The sequence below is a fragment of the Dromiciops gliroides genome, chromosome 1 (assembly GCF_019393635.1).
Source record: "Dromiciops gliroides isolate mDroGli1 chromosome 1, mDroGli1.pri, whole genome shotgun sequence".
NCBI classification, from domain to species: domain Eukaryota; kingdom Metazoa; phylum Chordata; class Mammalia; order Microbiotheria; family Microbiotheriidae; genus Dromiciops; species Dromiciops gliroides.
Window position 1 is genome coordinate 605,840,022 of NC_057861.1, and position 24,803 is coordinate 605,864,824.

The 24,803-nt window shown below is 37.8% G+C and overlaps 1 protein-coding gene across 1 annotated transcript in view; it reads left to right on the forward strand.

Annotated features, from left to right (window-relative positions):
- Positions 1–24,803, forward strand: part of RASEF (RAS and EF-hand domain containing) — a 108,967-nt gene that overhangs the window by 46,314 nt on the left and 37,850 nt on the right. The window contains exons 2-7 of the mRNA XM_043975626.1: positions 684–830; positions 5,616–5,706; positions 16,866–16,961; positions 19,030–19,107; positions 20,316–20,431; positions 23,932–24,000. Coding sequence (XP_043831561.1) covers positions 684–830; positions 5,616–5,706; positions 16,866–16,961; positions 19,030–19,107; positions 20,316–20,431; positions 23,932–24,000 — 597 coding nt within the window. The remainder of the gene's footprint in view (positions 1–683; positions 831–5,615; positions 5,707–16,865; positions 16,962–19,029; positions 19,108–20,315; positions 20,432–23,931; positions 24,001–24,803) is intronic.

A 24,803-nucleotide genomic window follows, 5' to 3' on the forward strand; every position in this document is an offset into this window, starting at 1 on the left:
AATTTCTTCTGGGAAACTGTAAACCCCTTTCCTACCCAATGAAAAAATTTCTAACTTTCGTTTTAGGAAGTGCTGCTGTGACCACAGTAGATTCATGGCTGAAATTAATGTTATTAGACAATATCAAGGCTGGCTTCTCACAAGGGATAAGAAAGAAAAATGGACTTGTAATTCTATGAATGAGCAAGCAGTCCAAGGAATGAATGAATGAATATGTATGTATGTATATGTGTGTATATGAATATTATGTATCAGAAATAGTGTATATATAAAATATATACATACATACATCTATGTATATATAGAGAGAGAGCAAAAAAAGAAACAATGTGCTAATAAAGAAAAACTTCAAAAAGGTAAAAAGTATGGCTCTGCTCAAAACCTCCTATGTACTTTCATTGGAATGTTCATTAGGAAAACATCCATTGGCTCTATCTTATCCTTTTCCTCTAAGTTCCTCTTTCTAATTAGGGAAACTGTCCTGAATTAGGTTCTGTCCTACCACTGAGACCTTATTTTCTGTTACTCTCCAAACACATTCTTTCTGTTCTAGGCAGCCTTGATGTTCCATGGGCTACTTACATTCCTACTTTTATGCCTTGGATTTGCTTTTGATACCATTGTCTATAAAGTGTTCATTCTGCAAATGGGTACTCATTTTTTTTTTTCTTTTCCTTTGGCAGAAAAGAACAAGTTAGCGTTCTGTATCAGAACATCAACATTTTGGAGCCAAGATTAATTCAACCTTACGAACATGTTATCAAGAACTTTATCCGAGAGATCAGACTTCAAAGCACTGAGATAGAAAACCTAGCCATCGCGGTGAAAAGGTAGTTTAAAAAAAAGAAATGTATATGTGTGTGTGTGTGTGTGTGTGTGTGTGTGTGTGTGTGTATCCTCTGATATTATTGGTTTAAGGAATGCTCAATGAGGAAACCCCTTCAACCAATTCATATTAGTAACTGCTCTGCTACTTAGTGTCTTAGAGAATTTCTCGGAGCATAGGGGGATCTCTGTGATTTGCCCAGGGTCACATAACTGTATAAGTATGTCATATGTGGGACTGGAGCTGAAGTCTTCCTGACCCCCAGGCTGGCTCTCCATCCTCTATGCCAGCAGTTTTCAAACTTTTGGGTTTCAGGGCTACCCTTTACTGTCTTAAATTATTGAGGACCCCAAAGATTTTTTTGTTTATATAGCTTATATCTCTAGATATTTAGCAGGCTAGTAATGAAAATATCTTAGTATTAATGTAAAAATAATTTTCACTTTGTGGATCTCCAGAAAAAGTCTTGATGTCCACTTTTCCTCCCATTGGGGTCCCTGGCCCACTTATTGATAATTGCTGACTGTCTAAAATAATATTAAAATTGTAATATGTATCCCTTAATTTTATTTAAAAAGTACTTTTAAAAACAGCTAAACCTTTGGATTAATTAATGCTAACTGCATTTTTTTTTGGTGAGGCAATTGGGGTTAAGTGACTTGCCCAGGGTCACACAGCTAGTGAGTGTCAAGTGTCTGAGGTTGTATTTGAACTCAGGTCCTCCTGACTCCAGGGCCGGTGCTCTATCCACTGCACCACCTAGTCGCCCCCTCAACTGCATTATTACTAGAATATTGGTTGAAGCAGTTCTTTGCAGTTCTATCATCTGCACTTTATCACTTACAAACTATAAGACTATGTGCAAATTGCTTCACTTCCTGTCTCCTTATCTATGAAATGGAGCCTGGTTCAATACCAGGAACATGGTAGATGCATAATAAATGCTTATTGGATAGTTGATTAATATATGTCCTACATAATCCATGCAATTGTTGTAAAGATCAGTGATGATTTTGAAAGAAGTATAATGACTTATGAAGAAATATTTACTCCTAAAACCATTTTTTTTTCCAAATTGTGGAGAAAGAATAAGGTTCTGGCCTCTTTAAAAGATCTGAGGACAGTAGTTCTGAATGGAAAAATTGGAAGTATATGGGACAGATAGTCACAATTCTTTCAAAAAGTAGTTTTGGGGCAGCTAGGTGGTGCAGTGGATAGAGCACCAGCCCTGGATTCAGGAGGATCTGAGTTCAAATCTAGCCTCAGACACTTAACAATTACTAGCTGCGTGACCCTGGGCAAGTCACTTAACCCCAATTGCCTCACCAAAAAAAAAAAGAAAAAGAAAAGGAAAAGTAGTTTTGAATCACTCTTAAGATAGCTGAGAATAGATGCTAAAATTTATTTATTTTTAAAAGAAACTTTTATTTTCCCCAATTACATGTAAAAACCAATTTGTAACGGTCTTAGTCTTTTTATATTTTGTCTTCCAAATTTCCTCCTTCCCTTCCCTCCCCTCTCCCTTTCCTGAGACAGTAAGCAATTTGATATGTTAGACATTTGCAATCATGCACTACATAATTCCGTATTAGTCATGTTGTGAAATGTATTAATTAAATTATTGGGGACTTGATTGTTTTTAGCTAAATTATTGGGGGGGGCAGACTGAATTTTTCAAAAGACTGCTACTTATAAATTGATGGCTATTGCACCAGTTTAGGTAGTAAGCATTTATTATTAAAGTACATTGAAATGTTAGTACAGAATTGATCATGTGGCATTTAACAAAAGCACAAAAAGCCCCCAGTGCCATATTGTCTCTGAGAGAGCACATTGCCTCAAATTGAGTGCAGAAGCCCTACATTACCTACTCTGGCCTAAGAGGAGAGTGCTCGCCAACTGACCGTGGGTCCAGACCAAAAGTGAATTCCAAGATGGCGCTGGCCAGGAGCCTCCTGTGTTCCTGACTTTTATCCTCTTTTAATAGAGGCGTGTTGCTACACACCGATCAAAGCTAATTGGTCAGCATCATTCAGTTCCATTGATTGATGTGACTTGAGGATGGTCCATATTAAAGTGTAACATGATGACATCAGGGTCTAATGGGAGACCAACTGATTGCAAAGGTGCATTCAAATTGGTGTGGTTTTAATCCCTTCACTTCACTGGACTAGACACAAAGGGTCTTATTTCTATTTCTTGGATTCCTCTTGACCACACTCCTAATATTGACTGCTGAAGTGGGGGGAGTTAGAGAAACCCGACTAGAACTGGGTCCCTAGGTCCCCCCACAAAATCTATTATTAATAATTATTTTCTCACAGAAAGAAAACACCCCTGCCAAAAAAAATTTTTTTAAATAGTGAAAAATAGTATGCTTCAATTTGCATTGAAACTCCAATAATTCTTTCTCTGGAGGTGGGTGATGTTAAAATTTAAAACCAGATGTCTGGACCAATGGTTTATATTGGGAAAAACTAGGAAGAAATTGTGCTGCCTTAGGAAGTAGCCCTTCCCTGCAAATATTCAAGTGGAGGATGAATGACAATTTGTCAGAAATGCTATAATCAGTCAATAAGTGTTTATTAAATGCTTACTATGCACTAGACAGAGGCACCTAGGTGGATCAGTGGATTGGGCACTGGGCCTGGAATCAGGAAGACCTGGGTTCAAATCTGGCCTCAGACACTTAATAGCTTTGTGACCCTGGGCAAGTCACTCAACCTCTGTTTGCTTTAATCTACTGGAGAGAGAAATGGCAAACCGCTCTTGCATCTTTGCCAAGAAAACCACATGGACGGTATTGAAGTGCTATGGTCCATGATGTCATGAAGAGTCAGACACCACTGAACAACAACAATACTACAATGTATACCAGACACTCTTCTGAGCACTGGACAAAGAGTGCTAGTCTTTTAGGATCTCGCATTCTAATAGGGGAGACAACATGCAAATGACTGTGTGTGTAAATGAGATATATACAATGTACAAGAAAGTTAATCTCACAGAGAAGTGACCTGCAAGGGAGCTGGGGTGGAGAAGGGACCAGGAAAGGCCTCCTGCCAAAGAACGTGGTGTCTGACGTGAGACTAAGAGTGAGTCAAGATACAAAGGTGGGGAGAAGGAACATTGTAGCAATAACGGATACCAGGCACAAGGGCTTAAAGATCATGGTGTGTAAACAAGACCAGTGTAGCTGAAACATTGACAACATGGAGGAGATTAAATGATAAGAAAACTGGAAAAATAGGATGGGGCCATATTGAAAAAGGCTTTAAATGCCAAACAGAATTTTAATTTTGATCCTTGAGGTAATAGGGAGTCATTGGAGTTTATTGAGATGAGGATGGAGGAGCTGGTCTTCACCTAGCAGCCGAACATAAGAGGAAAAAAAATGGGATCGATAGAATCAAACTACCATGGCCTGAGCAGCCTGTATTGGAAATAAGTTTAAAAATAGATCCTGGGGCAGCTAGGTGGCGCAGTGGATAGAGCACCGGCCCTGGAGTCAGGAGTACCTGAGTTCAAATCCGGCCTCAGACACTTAACACTTACTAGCTGTGTGACCCTGGGCAAGTCACTTGACCCCAATTGCCTCACTAAAAAAAAAAAAAAAAAAAAAAAAAGATCCCAAACCATATCATTTTAAGACTAAAAGTGCTTTTTTTTTTTTTTTAGAGTTCATGTACTTAATTTACTTCCCGCATAATATTGAATTACTAGGAACTGAATGATGCATGAAAAGATTTAAAATTAGCTGATTATTAAGCATAAAATACAAATCACTTTCAGTATTTTTTCCTGTCTACTCCCCCTCCCCAATTTCAGATTTTTAAAAGATGATTTATTCTTGGAATTAAGTTAAGAATCAAGTCTCATTAAAGTGTAAACTCATCTTCCATGAACTGGAATTTTAGGGACTTTTATTAGAATTCAGTTTTATCATTCTGGGAATTTGTCATTCTGTTCCCCTGTGACTCCCCCACTCTACCACCATTTTAACCTGTGGTATGATTGCTATAATTAAGTTATAAAATGTACTGTAACCGATATGTGTCTTTATTACCTTTGTTGAGGAAGCTGGGTAGTATGGTAGTAAAAGCTGTGGGCCCAGAGTCAGTAAGATGTGAGTTCAAATCCAACCTCAGACACAATAGCCCTGTGACCCTGGGCAAAAAGTTGGTTGGTCTCTGTTTGCTTGTTTCTTTAACTATAAAATCAGAATATTAATGGCATCTACCTTTCTGGGTTGCTGTGATAATCAGATGAGGTAATATTTGTAAATCCCTTAGTATGGTGACTAGCTCATAGTTGGTGCTATGTACTTAACCTTTGCCTTTACTGTTCAATATTCTTGTAGCAAAACATGCTAGACTTGGAGTGTGAATCCCAGATGAGATGGTTACAAACTTTGTGACACTGCACATATCACTTCATCTCTTCAAAACTCAGTTTGCCTATTTGTTAAATGGGCACAACAACACGTTTTTACCTACCTCAGAGGATAAGTATGAAGGAAAATGCCTTCTAAATCTTAAAGTGCCATAGAAACACGAGCTTTTTATGCTTGGCGGTTGTGGTGGTTACATGATTTAAAGAAGCAGATATTGTAAAAATTAACTGCCAGCCCCAGTAGTTTGGTGTTTATCTATTCAGTGACATATCCCTAGGGGGTGGTTAGAGTTCAGACTGTGTGCATGCACATGAAGGAAATGAAGAGAGTATCTCTTGTTATTGTGTTTTCAAATAACAAAGGTGAATTGGAGTCTGTGCCCTTTAAAATTTTCAGAGCCCAGGACAAAGCAGCCATGCAGCTGAGTGAGCTAGAAGAGGAGATGGATCAGAGGATCCAAGCCACAGAACATAAAACGAGGAAAGATGTAAGTGTTTCCTATTGCCATCACCTCCAAACGTCAGTGCTGAAGATGACCCTACTCATCGCCTCCTGCTACGTCTGTACCTGTCAGCCTTGACACAGATCCTGTCAAAGCAAATAGTTCTACTTCTGTTTATTTGAAGGATACATGCAGCCTGTTTCAAATTGTGACTTCAATAGGTCTCTAAATTTCATTGTCATGCATTGGAACTTAGCCATTTGTTTTTCTTTAATTACAGTTTGCTGCTACTGCACTGTGAATTGAAGGACATTCTTTCCATCCAGACTCTTCTTTTTCATTAAGTAAAAGTAGAAAGCAAAAGTCTCTAGTTAACATTAGAATATTTTCCCCAGGCTTTTAGCAATGATCCCACTCAGTTCCACTTTTATTGTTTCCCTGGCACTATTGATTTTTCTGTTTTCTCATTGTACAGGTGTTGTTTATTAGCTCAGTCATGTCCAACTCTTCATGACCCTATGGATCAACTATCCATGGGGTTTTCTTGGCAAAGATAATAGTTTGTTTTCCTATTTCCTTTTCCAGTTTTATGCAGGCAGGGATTAAATGACTTACCCAGGGTCACACAGCTAGGAAGTATCCGAGGTCAGTTTTAACTATGATCTTTCTGACTGCAGGTCCAGTGCTCTATCTACTGCAACACTTAGCTTTCCCACATTGTACAAACTTGGCTCCTTTCTAATCCCTCAGATTGAAAACTCTTCTTTTTTATGGGCTCCTAAGCTCCCTTGATTTCCAACTGGCATTCGATCCCAGGGTTCAGAGCATTCTTTGATATATATCTGGTGGTGGCTGGAGTTCATAATGTAGGTTTGCATATGGAGAATAAAAATAGTAGCATCCTCTCCTCCCTTCCCTTCCCCTCCTTTCCATTTGATGTTGGATCTGAGTTCAACTCTAATGTCTGACAATGACCAATCACTACTTCACTCTGGTTCTGAATCTATGCTTCTTTGATTAAGATCCTCTTTTTATGCTTCATTCTGCATTCAAACACCACCAGTTCTTTCTCTGGGGTTGGATACCATTTTTCATCATAAGTGCTTCTGAGTTGTCCTGTATTATTGCATTGCTGAGAACAGTGAAGTCATTCACAGCTGATCATCTTACAATATTGCTGTTACTTTGTCCACAGTACATTTCACTTTATACCAATTCATGTAAGTCTTCCCAGGTTTTTCTGAGAGCATCTTGCTTATCATTTCTTATAGCATGATATTATTCCCTCATAATCACACACACTTTGTTCAGCCATTCCTGAATTGATGGAAATCCCCTTGATTTCCAATTTTTTGCCACCAGAAAAGAGCTGCTATCAGTATTTTTCGTATATAACCGTCCTTTTCCCTTTTGTTTTCTATCTCTTTTTGGATATAGACCTAGTAGTGGTATTGCTAGGTAAAAGTATACATGGTTTTATAGCCCTTCAGACATAGTTCCAAATTGCTCTACAGAATGGTTGAATCAGTTTACAATTCCACCAACAGTACATTATCTATATCCCCTATAATATTTGTGATTTTCCTTTGCTGTACTATTATCCAATTTAATAGGTATGAGGTAGTATCCCAGAATTGTTTTGACTTATATCTTTCTAATCAATAGTGAGTTAGAGCATTTTTAATATGGCCATAGATAGCTTTACTATTTCATCTGAAAATTTCTTATCTTTTGATAATTAATCAATTGGGAATGGCTTTTTAAAATAAATTGACTCATTTCTCTATATGTTTGAGAAACGAGTCTTGTATCAGACAAACTTGCTTCAAATTTTTTTTAGTTACTATTGCTATATTTCTTTTGATCCTATTCCCTCTCCACATGGTTTATTCTATTCTCTATCCCCCTTCACTCTGTCCCTCCTCAAAAGACTTTTGCTTCTGACTACCTTCTCCTCCAGTCTGCCCTCCCTTCTATCACCACCACCCCCATCCCCTTCCTCTCCTTCTTTCCTGCAGGGTGAGATAGATTTCTATACCCAATTGAGTGTGTATGTTATTCCCTCTTTGAACCAATTCTGATGAAAGTAAGGTTCACTCACTCCCACTCATCTCCCCCATCTTCCCCTTTACTATATACACTTTTTCTTTCGTCTTTTATGTAAGATAATTTACCTCATTCCACCTCTCTCTTTTCTTTTCCCCCAGTGCATTCTTCTCTCACCTTTTAATTTTATTATTTTTAGATATCCCTTCATATTCAACCTACACCTGTGTCCTCTGTCTATATATGCTCAATCTAACTGCCCTAATAATGAGACAGTTCTTATGAGTTAGAAGTATCATCTTCCCATGTAGGAATGTAAACAGTTTAACCTTTTAAAATCCCTTGTGCTTTCTTTTTCCAGTTTACCTTTTTATGCTTCTCTTGAATCTTGTATTTGAAAGTCACATTTTCCATTCAGCTTAGGTCTTTTCATTAAGAATAGCTAAAAGTCCCCTCTTTCATTGAATGCCCATTTTTCCCCTTAAGGATCATATTCAGTTTTGCTACGTACATGATTCTTGGTTGTAGTCCCAGTTCCTTTGCTCTCCAGAATATCATATTCTAAACCCGCTTATCCTTTTATTATAAAAGCTGCTAAATCTTATGTTATCCTGATTGTGGCTCCACAATACTTTTGTTTTCTGGTTGCTTGCAATATTTTCTCCTTGACCTGGGAGCTCTGAAATTTGACTATAATATTCCTGAGAGTTTTTATTTTGGGATCTCTTTCAGGAGATGATTGGTAGATTCTTTCAATTTCTATTTTACCTTCTGCTTCTAGAATATCAGGGTAATTTTCCTTGACAATTCATTGGAAGATGATGTCTAGACTCTTTTTTGATCATGGCTTTCAGGTAGTCCAATAATTTTCAGGTTATCTCTCCTAGATCTATTTTCAGGTCAGTTATTTTTCCAATGAGATATCTCACATTGCCTTCTATTTATTTTCTTCAGTATTTTTTTGTGTCTCCTTTACCAAACTGTCGACTTTTTTTCATGATTATCTTGCATCACTCTCATTTCTCTTTCCATTTTTTCTTCTACCTCTCTTACTTTATTTTCAAAGTTCTTTTTGAGAACTTCTATGGCCTGAGACCAATTTATATTTTTCTTGGAAACTTTGGATGTAGGAGCTTTGACTTTGTTATCTTCTTCTGAGTGAGTGTTTTGATCTTCCTTGTCACCATAGTAACTATCTATGGTCAGGATTTTTTCCTATTTACTCATTTCCCTAGACTATTTCTTGACTTTTAACTCTTTGTTAAAATAGGGCTCTGCTTCCAGGGTGGAGGGTGCACTGTCCTAAGCTTCAGGCATTTTGTGCAGCTGTTCTTAGAGATACTTCTAGGGATTTTTAAGTCTTCAGTTCTTCTAAGGTGATATGAGCTAAGGAGAGGTGTGTTTACTCTGCCTGCCTATGCTCTAGTCTGTGACTCACCACAAGCCTGCTTTTCTGCCCTGAAACTGTGAGGAGAGTCCCTGCTCCACTCTGGCCACAAGCTCTGGTGTGTTAGTGCTTCTCCCCACTCTGGGACTGCCACCCAGGACTGGCCCCTGGATACAAGTATGGGCAAAGCAATGGAGTCCTGCCTCAGTGCTAGCAAAGAGACCCCTGTTATCTCCTTTTGGCCAACTGTTTGATCCCCTTACCATCTGTGGGCTAAGATTTCTAGAAGCGGTTGCTTTTACTGCTGATTCAATGTCTCCCAAGGCCTGTTCCTGGTTTTCTAATTATTTTACCCTTTCCTTTTGTGGGTTCTACTGCTCCAGGAATTGTCTTATGTCATTATTTGAAGGTTTTGGAGGAGTCTTGGGGAGAGCTCAAGTGTGTGCCTGCCTTTCCTCTGCCACCTTGGCTCCATCCCCCCTTAATATCTTCTTTATGCTTGGATTAGGCATTATTTTCCTACTCAGATTCCCTGACTCCATCTCATTAATACTACATAGCTAATCTTCATGAACTACTATTTTCATCATATCCTTCTAAAAACTATGAAATGCTGCTTTATTATCAAGGTCAAATTCCTCTGCTTGACATTCAGTGGTTTCATTATCCGACCTCACTCTCAAAACTGATTATCTAACTTTATTTCCCATTGCTATGCATAATAAAAACTCCTCTCCAGTTAGGGTTCAGCTTATTAAACTTCTTCAGTGCCCCACTTAAGACTCCCCCACCTTCCATGAGACATTACTTCATGACTTAATGCAAGACTGACATCTGACAACTTGACATTTTTTCTTTTTCTTTTTCTCCTTTGTTTTCTACTTGACATTTTAAATCAATGTTATTCATTAGTACTTATTTGTTCTCTAATTGCTTCATATATGTTCATTCATAATTCCCTTGTGGATTATAGGCTTCCTGAGGTCAGGACTCCTGTCTTAAAAAGTAAATAGCTCAAAGGGGCAGCTAGATGGCACAGTGGATAGAGCACTGGCCCTGGAGTCAAGAGTACCTGAGTTCAAATCTGGCCTCAGACAATTGACACTTACTAGCTGTGTGACCCTGAGCAAGTCACTTAACCCCAATTGCCTCACAAAAAACCCAAACAAACAAAAAGTAGTAAATAGCTCAGGAACTAGATAATGGAAGATTTATTCTGTTAAACATTAAAGCTGTAATCTACCATTTTGGATAAGAATATAAATCTATTACTTCCCTTTCCTGTTAAGCAGAATATTCTGAACATCCCTGGACTGAGACTTAGGACCATGTTTATAAACAACAGTTATTATACTATTATTTACTATTTGAACTCACTATGAATCTATATATCTACGAATAATACACTATTATTTATCATTTACTATATATTATCAGTTACTATATTATTCTATAATAGGATTATGCCCTCAGGACCTGTCTGAAGGTATACAGAATGACTGGATCCTCTACTAAGTGGCTCTAGATTGCTTTGCTTTTTGAGTGCTCGTGTCTGCTTTTCATAAGTACTCTGTCTTCTTTCTTCCCTGTAATGTTTTTTGCTTCTGTGTGTGTGCCTGCCTGTATCAGCCACTATTTCTTTTTCCAACTTGCTGCTTCTGTTCTGTGGAGGACCTGAAAAACAAGTGAATCACATTTGTTAGAAATGTGTCTAAATGAGACTAAATAGGCCCAGGGAGGGCAAGCTGGAGCTCTATAATTAGAGCCATTAGCTTCCTTGCTTGTACTTTGTGACTTCTATTTTGGTTTTTTGGATGTCTTTTTTGTTTACTCCCTGATTCTTAGCTGGGCTCTAGTTAAATGAAGTTGCCAAATAGTGAAGGATTCTTTTATATCACCCACAGAGTTTGGCATAGTATTGGGCAATAGAAGACGCTCAAATACTGGTTGGTTGTCTATTAAGAGGTGCTTTTGCCCACATTAGCCAGTATTTCAGTTAAGTAGGGGGAAATATATTATTTTTTGTTTCATCTCATACATAGATTCCTGAGAATGGATAACAATACCCCATAAGCCTTTTGAATTCAGCATTGGAATTAATGGCTGCTTACGATTTTGCCCAATATCACCACTGCATGTTTGCTTCATAATACACAGCTCAGGAGTTTAGGGCTCTTACTGTTGCTGTCTTCTCTGGGTAAGCAGCAAGTAAGATGAAATCCCTTCCTGATTTTGCCCTGGGGACAAAGAAAATAAAATGTTTCTGGAGGGAAATAGTATAATTGGTTTTTATTGTCTTTGTTTTATGGAGATTATCTACTTTGGGACTATTGCACTGATGTTTGGAAGAGCATTCTGTGATTCCCTTTAAAATACTTTACCTTGGTGAACATAGCACTTAAGAGATTTAGGTTTTGTCATGCTGATAGTTATCCCCATCTCATTTAAAACCCTAGTTTTCCTCTAGCTACAAGGAAATACACTTGGATACACCAGGATAATTTGTTCCATATGAATTATTTGAAAGATATTTCAATTTTTTATGCCCATTGAAATGTGTACTGTATTAAGAAGCTATGGCAAGGTGATCTAAACTCCTTGAATTTGAAATAAGGAGTCCTGTTTCTGATACTGGTTTATTGAGAAGACTTGGTGGAATCACTCCTTAACTACACCTCAGTTTTACTCTATTATAGAATGTATAGTACATGCATGCTGAAGCTGTAGTTCAGTAAATGGAAAGAGATCTTTGAATAGAAAATGTAGGATCATAGATTTAGGGCAAAAGGTCATTGAGTCCATCCCCTTAATTTTTCAAATGAGGAAACTGAGGCCTATAGATGTTAAATGACGTGCGGGTAAGTGACTGAGCAGGACTTGAACTTGGTTCTTTCTGATTCTAAACCCAATATTCTATTGATGCTATTCAGGTGAAAGGTCATTTTATTATTCTTAAGATATATTTCCCTTTTACTAACATACTTACCATATAGATACTTGCAAAACACACTACTGAAAAGTCAGGAACTACACTTTCTTTTAAAAGTAATTTAGACTTTTATTTTAAATTTAAATTATTTCTTCAGGGATTAAAAACAAATCAGGAGAGGGGGCAGATAGATGGCACAGTGGATAGAGCACTGGCCCTGGAGTCAGGAGTTACCTGAGTTCAAATCTGGCCTCAGACACTTAACACTTACTAGCTGTGTGACCCTGGGCAAGTCACTTAACCCCAATTGCCTCACTAAAAAAAAAAAAATCAGGAAAAATGGGAGGTCAGGATAAAAAAACACTTGATATTTCTCTAGCACTTCAAAATCTATCAGGTACTTTAGGCATATTACTGCACTTGATCTTCAGGGCAGCTATCTTGGAGGTAGATACAATTGTTACCATTTTACAGATGATTCCAAGTCCAGCCTTCTTTCTACTTACTCTGTGCAGCTATTCCAGCTTGAGTTTTAAATTAATGGTGATAATGGGGTAGAGAAAAGCAAGAATTGGTATAGGCTATAGGAAACCATCCCAATGGGAATGATACTTTTTTTGTGAGGCAATTGGGGTTAAGTGACTTGCCCAAGGTCACACAGCTAGTAAATGTCTAGTGTCTGAGGCCAGATTTGAACTCAGGTGCTCCTGACTCCAGGGCCCGTGCTCTATTCACTGTGCCACCTAGCTGCCCTACCAGTGGCAAGTTTTGAACATGCACCTCCTGACACTAGAGCCAGTACCAAATTGCTTCCTTACAAATAATATAATAAGAAGGTTTTGGGGTAAAAAAAACTGGAAGTTTTAGCTGAATCATTTGAGAGTTGAACGCATGCTACTGAAGCAGCTTTTGAAGGGCCTCTCTTTTGGGGAGGAGTCTGTGACAAACTTCCGGGATGCCAGCTTAAAACTGAGGGTGGAACGGAAGTTCGCTCTCTCTCTGGCTTTTCAGCTTAGCATGTGTTTGGTGTTTGGTACTGGTTCTCGGCCTGGCAGGCAGTTTGGGATTCAGTGAGTTTTATAAACGAATATAGGCCAAGCTTAGATCTAAGATTATTCATTTCTACTTCTACTTTTCTATTTCCCTAATTGGTATCACCTAATTAATTCATTCCCAAGCAATAAAAACAAATCCCTCACCGATTAAAGCTCAGAGGCTTCTTTTTCGTAGTGGTCTGGGAGATATTTATGTATATATATGGGAAAAGTTAAAAGGGGGAGTTTAATGCTAGTATATCCAATTTTAAATCTCACAATTTTGAGAAAAAAAAACAGAATAAGGAAAATTTTGAAAATTCACCAAATTTTCTCTGCTTCTTACTTTCTACTCTATTGAAGAAAAGTAGGCCTTAATAAAAATACAGAGGGTCACCTGGAATGTTTCACTTGGATCCAGACCCAGGTTCAAATTCTGTGCACCTTTGACAAAGTCACATATCCTCAGGGCAGCTAGGTAGCACAGTGGATAGAGCACTGGCCCTGGATTAAGGAGTTCCTGAGTTCAAATCAAGCCTCAGACACTTGACACTAGCTGTGTGACCCTGGGCAAGTCACTTAACCCCAACTGCCTTACCAAAAAACAACAAAACAAAAACAAACAAACAAAAACTTGGCACTGGGAGTTATTACCTATTTGACAATGAGGAAGTTACTTAATATACCTGGGACTCAGTTCCTCCATATGTAAAATTCAAGACATTGAACATCTGAGGCCCCTTTTTATTTTAGATCTAGAATCCCTATGACTCCTCTGATTTAGGGAAGACTGGGGAAAAAGTTTTGACTAACTAGTGAATGCAAGTACTTGTGATCTTTAGAGCATTAAAGGAAAAAGGAGGGAAGTGAGGAAAGCCAAAGGATCTTTTGACAAAAACACTTTGGAGGAAGAATAATAATGCTAATAACCATAACAATAATAGTGCTTTAAGACTTTCAAAGTACTTCACCAATAATACCTCATTTTATGTTCACAACAACCCTGGAAGGGTAGGTGTTATTATTATCCTTTTTTTATGGATGAGGAAACTGAGGTAGCCAGAAGTTAAGTGACTTGTCCAAGGGTCACAGAGGAAGGAAGGAAAGAAGCATTTATTAAGTATCCTACCATGTGCATTATGCTAAGCATTTTACTAATATTATCTCATTTGATACAATAGTCCTTGGAGTAATATGTTATTATTCACATTTTAAAAGATTGTTTTCATTTTTATTTATTTTTATTATTATCCATATTTGATAGTTGAGGAAACTGAGGCAGAGAAATAAATTCACAGTCTCAGAGTCACTTAGATAATAAGTGTCTGAGGCCAGATTTGAACACAAATCTTCCTGATTCCAGGTCCAGCCCTCTCTCTACTGTGCCACCCTGCTCTACCTTGGCAGACAATTATAAATCAGATAAGGAGTAAATTTCAGTGAAAGGCATGAGCTTTTCCTTGATTCCTTCTCAGCCATCAGTGTACTATTAGTAGTCAGGAAAACCCTAGAATTAATGAGCTCTCAATGAAAAATATTATATGGAGAATTCTTGCAAGTTTTGTCACAGGGGGTAGTTTCTGGATGCTGGGAACTCCACCATCACAAGGCCTGAAGTTATGGCTCATTGCTCTCCAAAGTCACAATTATTAGTTAATGGGCCACGTTAATAGATTTTGAAATATAATTTAACAACTTTACTTGGATGTGCACAAATCTCCCTCACCTCCTTTGTTGCCCTCCTACTTGACATTTCACTTCTTTTCATTTTGAGAGCCCTTTAAAACCTAGCACATTATCAGCCTCTTTTTTTCCCCCTTTGCTGTAATTTAGGTTCACTTGTTCACACTTCCTGTCTGTCATACCTGACCTTCACATTCAGCCCCTCTTTTGTTGAACTGATGCATTCCACACTTCTGATTTGAGAACAACTGCCGTTTAACATTTCTTGAAAGCGTCTTCCCCTGCTGCATTGCTTGTGGTAACACAGTGACTGTGTCAGAGCAACTTGGCATCTGCATGATCTGCTATCATGGTGATAGGCGCTGGATATTGGGATACGTGATTTTGTTTGAATGTAAATATGTCAGCCCTGCAAAGGGGGTGATTACATAGCTTACTTGGGGATTCCACTGTGGTTCATTATTTGGAGCCCAGCTAAGGACTGTTGACCATTCATCTGTGAGATGTTTTTTTTTCTTTTAATAAACATTGTTGAAGTAATTAGAACCAGGACTAGCTGGATATTGGCATTTTTTTTTTCTTTGAGGGGCTGTCTTTGCTTCCTGAAACTGGAATGTCATGTAGGCAATTGATGGCTCAGGCCATAAGAGCCCTTTTGTTCTTGTCCAATTTAAGTAGTGTCCTAGGGAGGAAAACCTTTATAACCATCAGAGAAGATAAGAATATAAATATCACAGGGGTTATATAATAAATCAGGAGCTGTAGGGGACCTCATTGTTGTTCATTCATTTTTCAGTTGAGTCCAACTCTTCATGACCCTATTCATGGTTTCCTCAGTAAAGATACTGGAGTGGTTTGCCATTTCCTTCTCTAACTCATTTTACATATTGCGGGGCGGGGGGGGGGGGCGGGCCTCAGAAGTCATCTAATAAGACTCCATCATTTCACAGATAAGGAGAATGAAGGCCATGGAGGTTAAGTGATATGTCCAAGGTCATACAAGTAGGAATGAACAGAGGCAGGATTTGAACCCATGTCCCATGACTCCAGAATCAGTTCATTGGTTAGATCATAGGGACTGTTTCTCCATTCAACAAGTCAGTCCTTTTCCCCAGGGATTCTGCTCTTGCATAAAAGTCAAATGTTTCACATAGAGTTTGTTTATATTAAGATTATTGAATCAATCATCAAACACAGCCTGAAGTAGATTGCCTTAGTCTCTTTGTTCAGGCTGTCTCTTTCTCCCTGGATTGTCTTTACTCATCCTTCTTTCTTATTGAACTTATACCCATCCTTTAAAGTCCCCCTCCTCCTAGAAGCCTCCCTAGTCATTTAATTGCCTCTTCAGACCTCAGTTATTTTCTTTCTTTTGCTGTTGTTGGGTTTTTTTTTTTGTGTTTGTTTGTTTTGTTTTCAGTAGAGTCTGATTCTTCCTGACCCCATTTGGAGGTTTTTTTTGGCAGAGATATTGGACTGACTTGCCATTTCCTCCTCCAACTCATTTCTTATAGATGAAGAAACTGAGGCAATCAGGTTAAGTAACTTGCCAAAGGTCACGCAGCTAGTTAAAGTGTCTGAGGCCAGATTTGAACTCAGGAAGATAAGCCTTCCTGAATCCAGGCCTGGAACTCTATCCACTATGCTACTTGTCTTTTCTTCAGACCTCACAAAATTGTCTATTTTGTAACTATTTAATAAAATATTGTCATTTTCAGTAGTTGTTTCTATCTTCTGTTAGATTATAAATTTCATGAGGGAAGTAACCATGACTCATTGAAGCAGCTAATTGGATGTAGTAGTCAACAACACTGGACCTGGAAAACCCAAATTTCTCCTTAGACAATTACTGGGCAAGACACTTATCCTTTCTCTGCCTGATTTCCTCATCTGTAAAATTAGGGTAGTAATAGACTCCAGCTCACAGGATTGTTGAGAAGATCAAATGAGATAATGCATGTACTGTGTTCTACAAACCTCAAAGTTCTGCAAATGCTAGCTTTTATTATCTAAGCTTTTTTTATGTTGCCCAGCATCTAACACAAGCCTCTTCACAGAATAGGGGCTGACTAAATGTCTGTTGGATGAACGGGCATTTGATCTTATAATGAAATGTCTTTTCTTCTAGGAGAAACGAAAAGCTGAAGAGGCACTAAATGATCTCAAACGTCAGTATGAAGCAGAAGTAGGAGATCTTCAGGTGACCATCAAAAAGCTAAAAAAGGTGAGCAGCCAAAGGTCTATAGGTTTCTGCCTTTAGCTCCTCCAACTCTCTGTCAACAATGGGGAATCTAAACATCTGCCTGTAGGGAATATGGGCTTCTCTTTTTAAAATCAGGTATGGGGGCAGCTAGGTGGCACAGTGGATAAAACACCGGTCCTGGATTCAGGAGTACCTGAGTTCAAATCTGACCTCAGACGCTTGACACTTACTAGCTGTGTGACCCTGGGCAAGTCACTTAACCCTCATTGCCCTGCAAAAAAAAAAAAATCAAGCATAAAAAAAATTAAATATGAGGCAAAGGTAAAATATGCTGTTAAACCCATTTACTGTTTTTTCACTTTAAAAAATATTTTTAATTTTTAATAGTTTTAAAAATTACATGTAAAGACAGTTTTTGAAGCATTGATTTATTATAAAATGTTGAGTTCCAAATTTTCTCACTCTTTCCTTTCCTTCCCCCCTCCATAAGATTTGATATAGGTTATAGATGCATTCACTGAGTCCTTTTTGTGTGTGAGGCAATTGGGGTTAAGTGACTTGCCTAGGGTCACACAGCTAATATTAAGTGTCTGAGGTTGGATTTGAACCCAGGTCCTCCTGAATCTAGGGCCTAGCTGCCCACATTCACTGATTTCTTAGGGGACTTACACCTATAGGAAGATGGTTAATTGTGTTACCCATTTGGGGCCTTTACTAAAGTGATCTAGAGGTTTATAGAGAATAGAGATTACGTGGTGTTTAGTTGTTTCGGTCATGTCCAGCTCTTTGTGACTCCATTTGGGGTTTTCTTGGCAAATATATTGGAGTGGTTGGCCATTTCCTTCTCCAGTGAAAACTTCATACAAATTCATAATTTCTGCTCTAGAGTAGCTCAGTTCTGGAAGAGGAGGAGGCTTATTTTGTTCTAGACATTTGATTTCATCAGATTTGGGAATTCTTGCTATAGAAAACCCTTCCCTGGATGTACAGGCACATCCCAGCTATAACTTTAAGACTAAAGAATTATCTGAGCTACTGAGAGGTTTAGAGATTTGTCCAGGGCAGACAGTTAATGTGGGTCAGAGGACAGGATTTGAACACAGGTCTTAAGTCCAAGACTGGCACTGTTACCATGCCTGCTGTCTCATGAGCATAAAATAGGCTACATACATCTTGAGATACAAAACTTGTAGAAGAAATCATCTTTTATTGTTTTAGTTCTTTTTGTTGTTGTTGTTGTTGTTGAGGCAATTGGGGCAGGGCAATGAGGATTAAGTGACTTGCCCAGGGTCACACAGCTAGTAAGTGCAAAGTGTCTGTGGTCATATTTGAACTCAGGTCTTCCTGAAGCCAGGGTTGGTGCTTTGTCCACTGCACCACTTAGCTGCTCCAGAAGAAATCATCTTTATCAACATCTATAAATATATGCTTATGTTTTACATCATCTATATCTTCACAGATATTTTCTAAACCTACCTATATAGCCACATGCAGGCAACTAGGTGGTGTTGAGCTTGGAAACAGATTCATCTTCATGAGTTCAAATTCAGGCTCAGACACACCAGCTATGTGACTCTGGGCAAGTCACTTAACCCTGTTTGCTTCAGTTCTTCATCTGTAAAATGAGCTAGAAAAAGGAAATGGCAAGCCACTCTAGTATCTTTGTCCCACCCCCCAAAAAACCCCCAAAATGGGGTCAGTTGGATACAACTGAATTACCGAACAACCACCACCAACAAATGTAGATATAGGATGCCTTAGAGGTCATAATGCTGCCTTAAACTTTAACATCTTTCTTCTCTCCTCCTTTTCCTCTTTCTTCTCCCTTCCTTCCTCCCTCCCTCCTCTCCCCATCAAGTTCTCTCATTTCTCAAATCACTGAGCTAAACAATATAAACACTTGACTGTAGTAGACATGGATATGAACCAAAATCAGAATTTCATCAAGTCTTGGCCACTAAGTCTTAATTTTAAAAAATTCCCCCGTATGATGTAATATTCTGAACTGACATCATTGCATGTAGAGATATGAACCTGAAATCAACATGAAATTGGTTGATAAACAGATGTATTTTATTTTCTCTTTCAGCTGGAAGAACAATCGAAGACCTTAAGTCAAAAAGAAGATGTGGCTGCATTAAAGAAAAGAATTTATGATTTGTCAACAGTAAGAATTACCTTTCCTATTTAAGGAAATATATTTATGTTGGATTCCCTTTTCAAAACACAACAGCTATTATTTCTTGGTTACAGGAATGGAGGCTTAAAAGAAAATGCATACAAAACTTATTTAAAAATTGCCTCTGGGGGCAGCTAGGTGGCACAGTGGATAAAGCACCTGCTGTGGATTCAGGAGGACCTGAGTTCAAATCCGACATCAGAAACTTGACACTTACTAGCTGTGTGACCTTGGGCAAGTCACTTAATCCTCATTGCCGCCCCCCCCAAAATTGCCCCAAGGTGCCTGTGGACCAAAGGTACTTTTTATGTCGTGGGGTTCCCTTGTCACAATCACTTTTAGGAAGTGGTAAATTCTTCATAGGAAAAAGGGTCTAGATTTTCAATTTCCTTGCCAGAAGGAGCTCCTACATGATGAAATACCTTCTATTGATCTAGGTAGACAACTTCTTTGTGACTTAGAGTACTAAAGAGTTGCCCAGAGTATTAAAAGGTTTAATAAGTGACTCATGCTGAGTCACCCAACCCATATGTGTCAGAGGGGGGGTCTTGAATCCAGGTCCTCTTGGCATCAAAGACAGGTTTTTGCCTAGTTCTATACTAGCTTTACTTTTTCATAAAAATGTTACCACTAATTACTTGTTTGTGATAATATCGAACATATGTAATTAAAGAATCTCCAAGAACTGGATTGACTATGTAAAAGATAAATGTTTTTTTAATACTCAATTGAATATTTAGTGGTAGTGCTCTATTATTAAAGAGATTTGTTATTTCTGATGTAGATTTTCATTTCACAAGGAAGTATTTTTAAAAAGTATATCTTGTGTTCCTTTTCATGAGTATGAATGTATGTGTGTATGCATGCATGTTTATATGTGTGTGTAACTCTAGAACAATGAAGAGAATAGAAATGGGGAAGGCAACTTCAGGGAGTTTAAGTTTGTATAGTTTGAAATATTTGACTTGTATAGTATATTTGAGTTTGTAGAGTTTGAAATTTATGTGATGACTTCAGATTTTGATAAGTATTTTTTTTACACTGGCACTTAAAAAAGAAACTTCATCCATATTCCCTTGATGTGCTCTATGATTCTTCAGAGAAACCCCCCCCCCCACCAGTTTTCCTTGGTTGAAAAGCAAAGTAGAAAAAAAAAAGCAAAATTACAAATAAACTTGACTTTTCTTTTCCTTTAGGAAAACCAAAAAGTTAAAAAAGATCTTTTAGAAGCACAAACAAATATAGCCTTTCTTCAGAGTGAATTAGATGCTTTGAAAAGTGACTATGCTGATCAGAGTCTGAATTCAGAAAGGTATGGAATTTTGCATGTTATTTTTTTTTAATTGGGAAAATTCAGCATGTACATTAGTGTTGGTATGGATTTGTGTATGTGTTTAAACATATTTGCAAATATTTTGCTTTCTGACTTGATAAGTGGCTATTTAATTAGATTTGTAACACAGTCCTTCCTTTAAGGAAACAAGATATAAAAGTATGACTTTAAGAATAAATTATGGGGGCGGCTAGGTGGCGCAGTGGATAAAGAACCGGCCTTGGATTCAGGAGTACCTGAGTTCAAATCCGGCCTCAGACACTTACCACTTATTAGCTGTGTGACCCTGGGCAAGTCACTTAACCCCAATTGCCTCTCACACACACAAAAAAGAATAAATTATGGAGGAATTTAGTCCCTTTTGGTTTTTATTACAAATAGTCTCCACTTCCCAAAGAGGTCTCTTTAAATAGCTACACCTTTAGCATTTATGAGGTTTTTTTCTTTCTTTTTTCTTCATAATTAAAAAAACTTTTTTTTTTGAGACTACGTCTCCCTATCTTTCCCAGGCTGGAAATATAACTGTCACTCAGTTGTATTGGTCCCATTGCTTGATGCCATTGCAAGTCAGTGCAGAAGCCTTGATCTGCTCTGTTTCTGAACTGGGCCTGTTTTGTCCTTCCTTCAGTAGGTAGATTCAAACCCAGTCCCCTAACCTATGCTCACCATTTTAGTGCTAAACTTGATGGGGACCTCTAATTGCTTTTAGGGCCACTACAGTTCAGAACTCCCAAGCTTAAGCACTCTGCCAGCCTCAGCCTTCCCAGGAGCAGGAATTTACATATGCATGCAGCAATATGTTTGCTTGAGGTTTTTTTTTTTTTTTAAACATATGGATAGGAGTCAAGAAAAGGAAAAAAAGATTAATCACAACTGCAGCTCCTTTGAAGGCAGGGATATTATCTTTATATTTCTTTTACTTTCCTCAGCAGCTACTATAGTACTTTACTAGATCCCTAGTATCTACTCAAAAATATTTTGTTTAATTGAAGATAAATTTTTTTTCTGAAAATATTATGTAGTTCAATAGGAAAGTACAATTTAACTTACTAAATTGGATTTACATACAACTTTTGGAAATCATATATATTACATGAATTTAATAAGGTACAACAGTAGTTAATTTTTCCATAATGTTATGCACCCTAATTTTTTTAAGTCATGGTGATTTCTCTCCAAGAATCCCCTATGATTAGTTGTTTTTAGCTGCAAATATCCAAATGCTATAAAAATTGGCTTATCTTTCCTGTGATTCAGGGAAATTGCTTTAAGGGTAAGAGTGCCACTTTCTGAGTTACTAACACTATCTCCCAAAGGATCAGGATGTCCTTGTTCTTCCCATCCAAATACTGACTGTCTTTCTGCTTAGTTTCTGATGAGCCTGCCAAATGTCGTAACAGTAGTAGCATGGTGTCCTGTCTGGGTGGGTGTTAATCAGTTAAGAAGTTCAATAATAGTTGCTAATTCATTTCCATTTTGAAGCTTAACAGTGGTATAAATTTTACATAAAAGAGTCTCAATAGAATTATTGTAAAGAGTCAAATGTAGAAAAACAAATAAGACTGTGTTCACACTGATAGTTCTATACCACAAAGCAACAATGTGTCAAGAGCACTTTCCCTGAAAAAACAGTGTTTTGTGCTTTTGTTTTTAGTTTTCCATAACTATTACGTCAGACACAGGGTGTATTAATTTAGCACAAAAAAGGAAACTAAATTGTAGGGAGATTAAAAGGCTTGAGCAGAGACATCCACGCTGAAAGTATAATTTTCTATACTGTTATGCAAGAGATTTTTTAAAAAATTGAAACTGATTACTTTGGGACCACTGTTAAAGAAACTATTATAAGGGCAGATCAGCAACTGCTCTGTAATTTGGTCTTTCAAAGTTTCTTGGGTCATTGAAAGGTTAAATGCCTAACCCAGCTAGTATTTATATATAAGAGATGGGACTTGAACCCAGATCTTCCTGATTCAGAAGCCAGTTCTCTATTAATGTTACCACAATGCAATGGTTGCCTACTGAAATCAAGTTATCAGCCCTAATGGCAAAGTTGTCCTTAAAGTGTTTGTGTTGGGTAACAGTGTAGATCTGTGTATAGAATTAGAATGGGGAAGGGGGGAAAGGGAGAGAGGAATGTCAGGAATGATCAGCTGGATCATGTAGAATTTGGTTTTCCCCATCTCGTATAGGGTAGAGTGATGTCTGTTTTAATTCATAGGGGAAGAGCAGATGTTGCTACATGTTGTTTGTGGAAGAAGCAAAGCTCTAGAGGAATGGAAGATGAGATGGGATTGAGACCCTTAGAGGAAGGATTAGTTTAGGGAAGGTAACAAAACTCTTTTCCTTTGTTATTGGAGAAAATAAAGTCATATTTGAGGATGAGAAAAAAATGGAAGAGGGAAAGGGAGAGAGAGGGGGGGAGAGAAAGATGGAGAGAAGAAGAGAAGGAAGGCTGGGAGAGGGGGGAAGAGTGGGAAATTTATGTTGATCAGTTTATCATCTGAATCTCAGGGAAAAGAAGTTGGTTATTCTACTAAGATCAGAAGGTAAAGTGGAATGTTGGGTTTGAAGAAAGTAGAATAGGTTTGGAATAGCTGGGTTTCATGGTGTAATATTTAAAAAAATCAAGAAACAGTTTGATAAATGTTAGCATGAATTTGTGGTGGGCTTATTCAGTGTGACTTCTGTCAATACTTTGTGAGCTGGGAGCAGGAATGGAGAATGTGGATTTGAAGAAAGTGTGTAATCTAGGAACTGGGATTAGTGCAGTTAAGAAGACAATTAAGAAGGTGAAGAGAGGAATGAATAAGAACTATGATGACTGGCCATGAATTAGAGGCTAATTGTTGCATCAAGTTTGACTGTGAGGTCATTAATGCTCATGGGGACTGGTGAAAAGAGTGTTAGAGTGGAGGGTTTTATCACGTAAAAAGATTGTAGTTGGAGAACACAGAGACAATGTGGTTGCCTGGAGGATAGAGTGCTGGGCTTGGTTGGAGTCAGGAAGACCTGAGTTCAAATCCTACCTCAGATACATACTAATTGTGTGACCTTCGTCTGGTCACTTAATCCTTGATAGTCTTAGTTTCTTCATCTGTAAAATGAAGGGTTGGACCTAATGATCTCTAAGATATTTTACAATCTTCTATGTATGATCTTATAAAACTCTATACCCTAAAGGATAGAGCATATGATAGATTATGACAAAGTGTGCCAGGTATGAAATGGAGATGAAGATCTTTTAAATCTAGACTACTGAAAGTACCTTGAGGTTAGGGTGTCAGAGGGATGATGAATTTGACTTCTGAAGTCCATGAGGATGAAGGCAACAGACTAATTGGAGGAGAAATATGGGAGCAGGAAGTGAAATCATGGAGGAAGGTGGAGAAGGTCCTACAGTGTGGTGGTGGAAATCAGAGTAGAAGTAGAGAGCTTATCCAAAAATTGTCATTTAAATGCAAAATGTAATTTTACAGGGACCTGGAAATAATCAGAGAATATACTGAAGATAGAGATTGCCTTGAGAGGCAAATTGAAATGCTTCAGTAAGTTCCTATAAATTATCTTCATTATCTGCAATTTTCACTGTTCTTTTTTCATAAACGTTATGTTGTGTGTACAGCAGAATAATAGACTGAATCCTAAGGATGGAAATGCAGGTAAATATGTGTTTCTTGTCATTACGTTTTATTCAACACAATCGCTTAGTTCTTTGATATAACTGAATTGCAAATCAAGCATTGTTTTTTCAATAAATAGAGGATGGGTCTCCAAAAGTCATCTTGGGACATGGCTGAGTGTTTCCTCCAGGCACACAGAACGTCCCCAAAGTATTAATACACCTTAAAGGTTATTAAAAGATTCTGTACTGATCCTATTTCTAAAAAAAATTAGTGATAACTCTCCATGTTATAAACTATTGACAACAAAGGATGGTTTATGAAGCACCGGTAACCAATTGTTTAGATGATCTATATGCTGATGTACGTATAAGTCTTTCTCCTAAGTCAGGCATATTGTAGGGAGTTTTTCTACTTTTGGTTGAGTCTTTGTTTTTCAAATTATTTTTAAAAAATCATCTTGAGGACTCTAAAGACAATCTACTTTTGGAGGCATGCATCAGTACTCATATTCTCATTTAAATGATGAATTAAGTAGAGAAAAGAGGAGGCAGAGTTGAGTGAGCTACATCTACCTACAGTCTTTAGCTTTGACACTTAGTTGTTTTGTTATTACAAAAGTAGCCAGTTAATTCCTGAGAAACAGAGGTAATTTAAACTAGATGTGCCACTGTCCCTGTGAGTTTTAACATCTCCAAGTGGCTTAGCTACATCACCAGTAACACTGA